Here is an 11,736-nt window from a genome sequence, read left to right as displayed (position 1 = left end):
AACACACTTTTGCTTTTAGTACTGTCATGTTTTAAAGTTAATTATACAGATAGTAGGTGATGTGGTACACCAGATAATCTTCTCCACCAAGTCATATAAAGCTACTTAATAATGATTACTTGGACTGATATGAGCTAATAAAGCATATGTAACTGGTCGGAGTGTGGGTTTTGTTACTTTCATTTGTTGAATATGTTCAGTATCAAGAGAAGTTGACTGTTTCAGTATTTTAACACATACGTAGTTATTTAGGTGTTATAATGCAAATAAGGTAATATAAGCCATAAGTAACCAAGACCCTCCACCTTTTTTATCATTTGGGTAGGCTTGCATCTTGCAGAATAAAAGTCTTTGGTAGATAGTATAAGATGGTGCTGAACAAGTCCTACTTCAGCATCATTTGGAGCATCTTTGAACCTCTTGTTTTATTGACAAAAAGTACCAGGATGACGTTGTTTGTCTTTTTCTGTGTAACTTTTACATTTGGTTCTACGAAATCATTAGAAACTGGTCTGAGATTAATATAATAAATATTTTTGGCCATTTGAGTTATGTCTTTCACAAGAAAATAAGTAAAATTGATTTCCAGCACAGTGGGGTGAAGACTTTTGCAAGACACTGTATGTTAAGTTACTACATAAGTTTGAATTGTTGTTTTTCCAAATTTCAAAGTAGAAATGGTAAACCATAAATATAAGTCCTGACTGTGGCAGAATTGATGATTTTCAGTGTTGGATTATTTCATGTTGTTTGAGATATGAAAAGTCAGTTAGGAATAATAAACCCTTTTTATAGTGGTGTTATCTCATGTTTTAAATTCAGAATCTTTTTTCTTTTCTTTTTTTTAAAAATTCCTTTAGAATAAAGTATGCTGAAATTATCATTGTTTCTGTTAGGTGGTGATCACATAAACCATACTGATTATCCTGAAAAATATCGTAGTGACTGTAAATTAACCTTTATTAACATATTTTAAAAATAAAAACATGTTTTCTGTACTTCATTAGGCCACGTTTTACAGTTGATGAATGAGAAGCTCCATGTAGGGTTTTCTGAACAAGAAGTTATGAGAATATTTTGTGATGTGTGTGAAGCATTATCAAGACTTCATCATTGTCAAACTCCTATTATTCACAGAGATCTCAAGGTATTGTATACAAAAGCTTTATAACTATTATGCTTTGCCCATATACCAAAAGTTGCTTTGGTTTTTCTGGATGTATTAAGCTAAGTTATAATTTTTTACCTTATCTTTGTACTTCTCAAAATTATAACTTTACTCTTGTACTTTCTAAGCTTATTGTTATCATTATAACTTGTGTGTGAGTTTTTATTTTCTGCCTAGAATGCTGTTCAACTTGTTTATTTATCTTCACTTAAGCTTTAAAATTAAAAACCTTTTGTTCATTTATAGTTTTTGGAGAACATTATAAAGTTCTTGTATTAAATGTGTAAAAATTTTTTAAGTAGAATAATTAGAAATTAAGAATGGGAGCACCAAAAGTAAGGAAACAAGGTGGGAATGGGCAGGATAACATTACAACACATGGTGTTTTTTGACAAGTACAACCTCAAAGTGGATGTGGCACTCGTACTTCGTGTGCTTTTTGTAAGTTGGTAATTGTTCAAACTAAATGAAAGGTGTATATAACTAAATTTCTCCGTTGTATAGTTTCAGCAACCCGGCACAAATACATGTATGTAATCAAATTACGTGACCATAAAGAAATGCATGACATCATAAGGGGGGTGTTTGATGTTGGCAGTGAGACAGGAAGTTCCTGTAGTTATATTTTGCTTATGGGAGACTATAGCTATCTAACTGGTATGAGGTGGGCCAAAAGAATAATATAAAAACTGCTGATTTTTGAAATTTGTTAAGTATTTCGAAAAGGATTAGCTACTGATAAGACTCAATTCAGATCTGTAATTAGTTCAAAGTGAAACATGAAGTAGGAATGGATGAACGATGACCACACCCTCCTTGAGGTTGCACCGTGTCAAAAACCAAGTGTTTTAATGTTTTCCTGTTCATTCCTACCTTGTTTCCTTATTTTTTGGTACTTCCATTCCTACTTCCTAATTTTTTATATAAAAATCTTTTATACTTGTCCCATAGCTTTTTTTGCTACTTAGTTCTGTGAATGACTGGGCTCTAGGCATATCCTTTTCATAGCTTTTCTTGGTACTAAGTCTCAAGAGGGACTGGGCCTGTCCTTCTCGTAGCATTTCCTGGCTTTTGCTGACATCTTTGCTATAATTTTTCTTCCATCTAGCCAGAGTGGTAGTCTTTTCTTTAGCTGGAATAATGGCTAAGGCTTGTTTCGCATATTCAGCATTTCTGTTTCTAACCTTATCTTTATTATTGCAGTAATGCTTTCTTCATTTGGACAAACACTTTTCAAGGTTATCAACATAATGATTTTTTCTTTCCTCTCGTTTTGATTTCTTGAAAGGCATATTTTAAAAATTGCGCTGTTTCAAGTACAACCTTAGATGTCAATAGGTCACACTAGTTTGAAAACAATGCAAAGGTAAGTTATACAACTTATCATTCTTGTTTTCAGTCCAGAGCACTCAAGTAAAGCTGTGTCAAACTTTAGCAGTGGTAGCATTCCTTTTCACGTAGCGCATGCACATAAGCATTAATACCTCCGTGTGTGATATGAGGGTGGGTTGTTCCTTGACAATTCACAGAGCATGCTCATAATCATAGAATATGGCTACTAGTGTATTGTTAGCTCATTAGTAGTGTTGCAAAATGGTTATGGTAATTACTTTTTATTACCAAGATTATAAGTAAAACTAAGAAATATGCTTTTAACTAAGGTAGCGTAATTCAATGTGCATTTAGATTTGCAGAAGGTGAAGGCAGGAGAGAGTTATGCCTTTCCAACAACATTAGGCACTCAGTCAGATTGAAAAATTTGTAGTTTTTGGACATTTTTGTTTTTACTCTACTGACTTTTTCAAGTGTTTGGTGGCTTATTACTCTGCAGTTGGTTTGTTTCCTACTCAACAGTATATGTAAAGTGCTTATAAAGTTTTGTTTACATACTGTTTGAGATTTTAATTTTAATTGCACATCTGGCCCATTCCTATTATAAGTACTACTGTACTTATGATACTTTAACTTATTTAAATCTTAATTATACTAGTCAAAAAACATTAGTATTAGGCCTACAATATTTTTAACACTACATTTAACACTACAAGAATTAAAATAATGTATAATAATATTATTTCAACCACACTATGCTTGTCATATCCAGATAAAGAATGTAGTGTTAAAAAATATCATAGGTTTAAGAATAATGTCTTATGTCAAGTATAATTATAATCACACATGGGCAGCTTGAAAAAGGTGTTCACACCATCACAATTGTTGTTGTAACAACTGGCTTATATAGATAGTGTTTTGACCATTGCATTTGTTGTGTCCTATTCAGCCTAATGAACTGTATTGAGTGAAATGCATCCTCAGCAATTGATATGGTGAACATAATGTGATTGAAATACTGTTATGATACACGCTTCAAAATCTTGAAAATCCCCGAGGAATTAATATTGTGTTTAAAGAATATTATAGGCCTAATACTAATGTCTTGTGTTAGATATACATAACTGTTTCATTTAAATTAAATATGAGAGTTATGATCAAGATAAAGCATGAGTGTTAAATTTAATATTTTTGGAAGTGATAATTTATCACAGGTTTGCTTATGTAACTGTTTATGAGTCCTTTATGGTGTAGTTCAATTGTTGTGAATTGACGTCACATTACTCAAACCTTTTGAATTTTTCTCGTTGCTTTGAGTGAGTATTGTTACATCATAAGGTCTCATAGTTTGTAGAAAATTCTAGGCCTCAGTTGGGCAATAGATATATATATATAACCAACTAAGTTTGAAGTAAGTTAGTAAAAGTGAAGTTAGACTGCGTATCAGGTGATTTCTAAAATGAATTTCTCTGCTTGTATTGTAATAACTCTCAACATGAGCTTAGTCAATTTGACTGACCACATGACCTCATTGTACTCGTTTAAAATCTTTATAGTTTTAATACTTTTAACTTTCAATATGGTGTGTATATCTTCACAAACTTTGGCAGTCTTTCAATTAATATTATATGTCTTTCACATAAAAAAAAATCATTTTTTAATGAAGTATTTTTAATAAGATAAAGATTTGTCCATTAATATATTGAGCAATTGTTTTGAATAGTCCATGTGCAAAGTAACTGGTAATTTTGAGTCTGATTTTTTTTTCATATACATCACAATATGTTTATGCTTGTGTTACTGTGAGGTAAAAAAAACAACATTAAAATGAATTATTTTGTGTGTGCAATAAGTTGATTCTATTCCTTAATTCTTGCTGTTCTCTGCTCTTGAATTAGCTTAAAGCCAAGCTAAAAATATTGGTGTTTGTGGTTATTATTTTGTGTTGTATTAAAGTTAGCTGGTTGCATTTACTACTATCTAATATAATTTCATTTTGACATTTCCAGATTTTCAAACTTTTAATTTTTGTTATATAATAGTAAGTATATGAAAACATAGAATTTCTTTTGTTCATTTAATTTTTCTGACAGGTTGAAAATATTCTGATCAGCGATAGTGGACACTATGTTTTATGTGATTTTGGAAGTGCTACAGCTAAGGTTCTCAATCCACAAAGTCATGGAGTTAATGCTGTTGAAGAGGAAATAGCAAAGTAAGCTTTTAGTACTGAAGTAGGATTGTACTGATATTAAATATTTAACTGCATCTCATTCTCACAGAACGTTGTCAAATGGGCCATCTACTCAGTTCTTGTATATATATATATACAAGATACAACAATTTGGAAGCATAATGAACAGTTTTTTATATGTACTACATGTTTCAGCAGAGCTTGTAGAAACATACTAGAAACTGGTTTATACAAGTATTGCCTCAGTATTTCTTGAAATGACCATCATGTATTTAACTGTTCTGCATTTTTATCATTGGAACATGAGTTAAAGTTGGCAAAAGTCCAGTGTTTACTGATCGTTCTAGCCATAAAAAAATGGAATATGTAGTGTTCCAAAATGGCCTAGAGCACACAAGTGAGCAAATAGACCCCTCTGGTATTTAAGGGTTGGGGTCGAGAATGAGCCAAAAGATTCATTTGCTGTTCTCATCCCTGCATCCCATTTTTTAAGGGTTGAGATGAAATGGTGCTGTGATTTAAAGATTTCTAAATGTTTGTTTTCATAATAAAAGTTAGCCAGAGAAATTGCAGTTTTTGTATTAATTTTATCCTTTTTTTCAAATATTTGATATTATAATTTTATTTCATAGAATTTTATCAATAACTATTATAAAGCATAATTGCTTACGTGCAATCCTTAGACAGATGAAGTGCTTATGATGTGGTAAAGAATGTAAGATAAATTGAAACAATATATACTTGAGTAACATAGAGCTTTTCATGCAAAAATATTGTATCGTTAAGTGTTTTTTTTTGTGTTGTGTTTGACAGATACACAACTTTATCATACAGAGCACCTGAAATGGTAGATTTATATAGTGGAAAACTTATAACAACTAAAGCTGACATTTGGGTGAGTAGATGCTGTTCTGTTGATTATCATATAAGTGACTAAAAGTGCTGATATTTTTTGGAAATTATAGAAGTTTTAAACCTCCACGTGAAGAACAAACAATCATTAGGGCATGCAGAGTAAGTTATTTAAGGCCCACATTGTGCTTGCCAAAACAATTCAACAGTTGTTTATGACTGTAGTAATGAGTTATGTAAGGCCTATTTAGTGCTTGCAAGAACACAACAGTTGTTTATGACTGTAGGAATAAGTTATTTAAGGCCTGCTTTGTGCTTGTCAAACTACAACAACAGTTGTTTTTGACTGTAGGAATAAGTTACAGAAGGCCTACTTTGTGATTGCCAAACCACTGCAACAGTTGTGTTTGACTGTTGATCAGAGTTGTGAAGAAAAGAATTTCTAGGCTTGTTACATTTAACTGAAACTTAATATTAAGACACTAAACTGCTTGTCTCTTGTGTTGCTTTTTGTTTGTTATTTTATTGAACCAAATTTTAGAAATGTTCTGAAGAATGATACTTTAAAAATTAGGTATTGTGTAATCTAGCAGATCATAGAATATTGGCAAGTTTAGGCAGCTAATCGTACTGAAAGTTAAGTACACTTGATGAAAATAAGGTTATAGGTCTTATGCTGCTTTTGTAACTACTTCCTTCATCACTGATCATACCTAATCTATTGGACATGAAATGCACTGTTTCTCAGTTCCATAAATGTTGTGAATATGTGGAGTTCTAATGTTAAGTTTATCCTTGAAACATCAAGCTTATATTTTAGACATTCTCACTACTGTTCAAAATAGTATACAGGTGACCTTTTATGAAATAAATGTGCAAGAAACCACCCATCCGGTGCTGCAGTTACCACCATTTATTGCCAGCAAAGAAAGACGTGATTATAAGTTAGCTTCATAAGATTACAAATGTTTTAGTAACCAAGAAACCAGTAATGTTGCTATGAGAAACCTTAGTCATCTGCCATTAAAAGTTTCATTTCATATAATTTTATCAATAACTATTAAAGAACATAAATGCCTACAAAGATAATAACAAATGAACTGCATTATTTTGCTCATCTAACTTAATTTGAAGTTTATTGATTAAGAGACTCTCGTTTATGACAATCCTTCTTCATTAACCACCATAAAAAAATGCCAAATAAATATAATTACCCTTTTTTCTTTCTAGAATTACTGCAAATTGTAACAGAAAATAGCTTGAGGTCATAACAGTGTACATTTGTTTCGACTTAAATTTTATTGTTTTATTGCCATTTGAACGGTGTCTAACTAATAATCCCACCACAAAAGTTATAAGTCACTCAGGAAGCGTGTACTTATGTTACCATATTGAACCATGTAATGCATGAGCTACTTGCAACCATACCTCATAAAGAATTTTATTTTTTTATCATACCTTATCTAACAATCTTATCCTTATCTGGATCGCCTTTTTTTTTTTTTTTTTGCTGTTGACTGTCAAAACTTAGCCTGCTTTTTTATGCTCAATTAAATAATGCACTTAAAAACACAGAATAATAACACACAAAGAACAAACAATGCCTTATAACTGTCATAATTTTTCTGCCTTTCTAACTATGCAACAAGAGTCTTTAAAAATTCATTTAAGCTTGTTGGTGTGATTTTCATGAGAATCAATTTGAAACTGAACCCAGAAGTAGACATGAAAAACAATGTAATATAATATGCCATTTGATAGATTAAAACTTTGGCTTTCTATTAGTTATAAATGATATAGTATAAAATGTCAAAGAGAATTATTAGCAGTTTGGAAAAGAGAGGATGTGACGTGTGTGTGGCATGTTGGTCTGATTTTCTAGTTTATGGCTTTGTAGACAAATAAGATTGAAGGCTATCAAAATTTTGCTTTGCCTGAGTAATATATTATAATGAGTAATTTACACTAAATTCCATACTTCTCAGAGGGGTGGTAAATAAATTTGTGAAGAGGTAAACTTAGAGAGCAAATGTCAAAATTCTCATACTAGGGGAGATTGAGGATTTTTGTAAATATTTCCTTATTAAAATTTAAAACTTGTATCCAAATTTGAATTATTAACTGTGTTTCTGTGTCAAGTTTATATATATATCATGATAATAAAGTAGTTTAATTAAATTTTGAATGTAACTAAAAAGTCATAACATGCACATTTTGACCTACTCATAGCAACAATTTAATGCTAGAAAATGACATGAATTCAAATTTTATAGCATTAAATATATATATGATATGCAAGTTTGAAGCTACCTAGTTGTTAGTCTAATATGACATAAAAATCATCTTAAGATATTATACTCATATTAAACATTTAAAGTTTTGAATACAAACTTTGGTCCTTAAACCTGAAACAAATATTTCAAACTACACTGGGATTTAAGGTATATCTTAGGTAAACTTGTTGGTAAGCTCAATAGCACAACTTAAGTAATTGTTTTTTAATTAAACTTGCTTGTTTACTTGTATATGGTAATATTAAAGCACTTTTCTCTCTAGTAACATTACAGTTTGGTTGCTTAGGAATGTTTCAATAAACATGAATAATATTTATTGTTGAGATAGCTCAAAACATTAGCCAAATGTTTGACATCTTTAAAAATGATGATATTTTTACCCACTTAACCTTCTCTAGCATATTTGTTTAAACAAGAAAAGATATTTGTGAAACCAACACTTCATGGTAGGAACTAAACAAGTTAACGTGTTACGGGGCTGATTTTGATTCCATAGCTACATCATATACTTCATCATATAAATTATTGTGGACTTGAAAATATAATTCCTTGATGGCAAAATTCACAAGTTTCTGAAATTCATGCTTGTGAAATATCAGCTTATCTTTGTTTTGATATTAAAGCCTTAAGCATAACTTTATAGCTTTATCTAACAGAATGTTGTGCTAGTTATGATATAGAAGTCCAGCTCTGTATGATGTTTGAAGAAATATTTATTTTGTTATCATTTGACTACTGTGATATTTACCCTAAAATGTAAAATATCAAATTACTCCATTTTCATTACGTTACTGTTGGGAGATGGTACTACTGTGATATTTACCCTAAAATGTAAAATATCAAATTACTCCATTTTCATTATGTTACTGTTGGGAGATGGTACTACTGTGATATTTACCCTAAAATGTAAAATATCAAATTACTCCATTTTCATTATGTTACTGTTGGGAGGTGGTACTACTGTGATATTTACCCTAAAATGCATGAAGTCAGTGAAAAAAAGACAAGTTTATTTCTTTTTAATTCTCAATGTTTAATCTTATATTTTCATATTAAATATTATTTTTTTTCCTTGAGTGAATTAACATTTTTTTCATTATCATTTAGCTTTCTTGTCCATTCAAATTTGATTTCAGTTTCTACAGTTTATTGTCAGTTTCAGTCGAAAGGTTAAAATACTTCACCCAAAATAAGTTTAGTCATACCCTGAATAATTTGCATGGCCATCTTTGATGGTAAATACTGTATAAAGCTTTGATTCAAAACACCTTATAAATTAAAAGTTTGTTGTGTTTTTTGGTTCAAAAATGTGTCATACAGTGTAAGTCTAGTTAACAGATCTAAAAAATGTGAACAAACCAAATTCATACTTTCTCCAAGATCAGTCATATTATCATACTTAAAAGTATAATGTTTTAGGTTAAAATAGCTTTTATTCTGTAATAACTGACACTAAACTTTAAGTATGATGTCTTGGATTTAGTAAAGAATACAAAAATTAATGTGGTTGTATAATAAACACTGCAATTTTTTATATTCTTATATTGCCTAAATCTTATTTTTCTTATAGGTTTCTTAACTGTAATATTTGTTTTTCATTGTGTATGCCAGTCTAGTCTGGATAACAATTATTACTTTTCTTCTAGGCTCTCGGATGCTTGTTATATAAACTTTGTTTTTTCTCTCTGCCATTTGCGGAAAGTGCCCTTGCAATACAGAGTGGCAATTTCACGGTTCCTGACAATTGTCGATATTCAAAAAAACTTCACTGTTTAATAAGTAAGTATTTAGAATTTTTTGTTTTAAATTAACATTCTTACTGTTTTTGAACATTAAGTTCATATCTAAAGTTACTGTTACATTGTTGTTGTTTTTGCTGTGCAGGAACCTTGGGTAGATTTTTTTTTGTGCATTTAACTTCTTATTCAGCTATTTGTACACTCATGAAATTGTACAGTTTGTATTTGTACTTCCTGGATTACACTTCATACTTGTGTTTTGACAGGATATATGCTTGAACCAGATCCTGATAAGAGGCCAGATATCTTTCAAGTGTCCTATTTAGCATTTAAGATGGTTGGAAAAGACTGTCCAGTCCAAAACCTTCATGTAAGTTCATATAAAACTCCTAAAAAAACTTTTGTTAATTGTCAGGTAGCATTGGAAGAATTGATTTAAAATTGCTTTCATAGTTATGGTCTAATATTGCTTTGAAAATCACTTTGCACTTGGAACAGCCAACACTCTAACTTCATATATTCACAGACAAATCTTTAGTAAAAATAATTAATTAAAAAATTAGATACTTCATGTACAAAAGAATCGTAATGTTTACTGAAAGCTTGCCAAATATTAAATTTTAGAGTATAGAAATCCTGATAGTTACAAAGCCAATATAATCCTCTAATCACATATGGAAAAAGTTCATGGTTTCAAGAAATAAATTTCATCAAAAAATTGCTTACAACTGAAAAGAAACTTTCTATATAATTTAATCAAAATATACGTAAAATTAATTTTATGAAAATAGCCAGAATTATAAAATTATTCTTATTTAATGACACTATATTTAACCTAGCAAAAATAACATACCATTAAAGTTGTGAATCCTGAATTAGACCATAATTGTGAAAGCAATTTTAGACCATAACTGTGAAAGCAATTTTAGACTATAACTGTGAAAGCAATATTAGACCATAACTGTGAAAGCAATATTAGACTATAACTGTGAAAGCAATATTAGACCATAACTGTGAAAGCAATATTAGACCATAACTGTGTTACTTGTCATAAGTCTTAAGCAATATAAGGTAAACAACTGTAGTTTCCTATAACAATTAGCAGTCATTATGGAAAGAATAAAAGGGCAATTTATATTTATTTCATATTTTTTATGGTGGTTACAAGATCAGTCAAATTGACCAAGTCCAGAGTTAAGGAAAGAGAAGATAACAAATAAAAATATATAGTTAAACTGAATACAAAAACGTTTGATAATTATTTTAAAGATTACACAAATGAAATCTGAGAATTTTCAGATGAAGAAGTGTTTTTAATCTCAACAACATTTGTGGAGAATTATTATTTTTCATTATTTTTACCTAATCTAACCTTATCTAGCCTAATAAGTTTCTAAATAAAAATGTACATGAAAAAACAAGAAATATAATACTTCCATTTGACATCTTTTTTTTTATGTCGGTTGCTGATGAAATGTAAGCATGTTTTTTGTAATAATGGTACTAATACATTAAATAATTTTTATTTACTTAAAGAATGCACCTAAGAGCACAAAATGATAACATGCACAAAGCAAACAATGTCCTTTAACTATAGAAATTTAATTGGCTTTCTAAGTAAGACATATGATAAACCTTAAATTAATTCCCTTAACTTCATGATCAAACACCATGAGAGAGAGTTCTAAACTGAGGACAAAATAGACAAAACACTATACTGAAAACAACATAACATTGTACGTCATTTGATAGAATAAAAACATCTTTCTGTTGGTTATAAATGGTATAATAGAAAACATCAGAGAGAATTATTGGCATTTTGTGAAAAAGAGAGTGTGACAGGTGAACTTGGCAAGAGGATCTGACTTTCTAGTTGAAGATTGATAAAAATTAAACTTTGCATTAGTAATATCTATATTATAATGAGTAATTTATTTTAAACTATGTACTTCAAGACAGAATGGTAAATAAATTAGAGAATGGGCAAGAACTACTGAACAAATGTCATGACTGTCATACAAAGGGAGATTGAGAATGTATTTAAATATTTCCTTTTAAGAAATTGAAAATTTATATACACATTTTTATATATATAGGTATCTAAACAGTGTGGTCACAAGTAAATAGACACCACCTTTTCAGAAAAAATGAAAATTT

General features: G+C 30.0%; 1 protein-coding gene across 1 annotated transcript in view; it reads left to right on the top strand.

The window, feature by feature from the left end:
* LOC106461676 overlaps positions 1-11,736 on the top strand; it is a 73,344-nt gene that overhangs the window by 35,508 nt on the left and 26,100 nt on the right. Inside the window, exons 5-9 of the mRNA XM_013921521.2 lie at positions 1,008-1,147; positions 4,594-4,715; positions 5,508-5,589; positions 9,487-9,619; positions 9,846-9,949. Of these exons, the coding sequence (XP_013776975.1) occupies positions 1,008-1,147; positions 4,594-4,715; positions 5,508-5,589; positions 9,487-9,619; positions 9,846-9,949 (581 nt within the window). The remainder of the gene's footprint in view (positions 1-1,007; positions 1,148-4,593; positions 4,716-5,507; positions 5,590-9,486; positions 9,620-9,845; positions 9,950-11,736) is intronic.

This window comes from Limulus polyphemus, unplaced genomic scaffold (assembly GCF_000517525.1).
Source record: "Limulus polyphemus unplaced genomic scaffold, Limulus_polyphemus-2.1.2 Scaffold1009, whole genome shotgun sequence".
NCBI classification, from domain to species: Eukaryota; Metazoa; Arthropoda; class Merostomata; order Xiphosura; family Limulidae; genus Limulus; species Limulus polyphemus.
The sequence above is the reverse complement of the archived record's forward strand: the minus strand, read 5'-3'. Positions and strand labels throughout refer to the sequence as shown.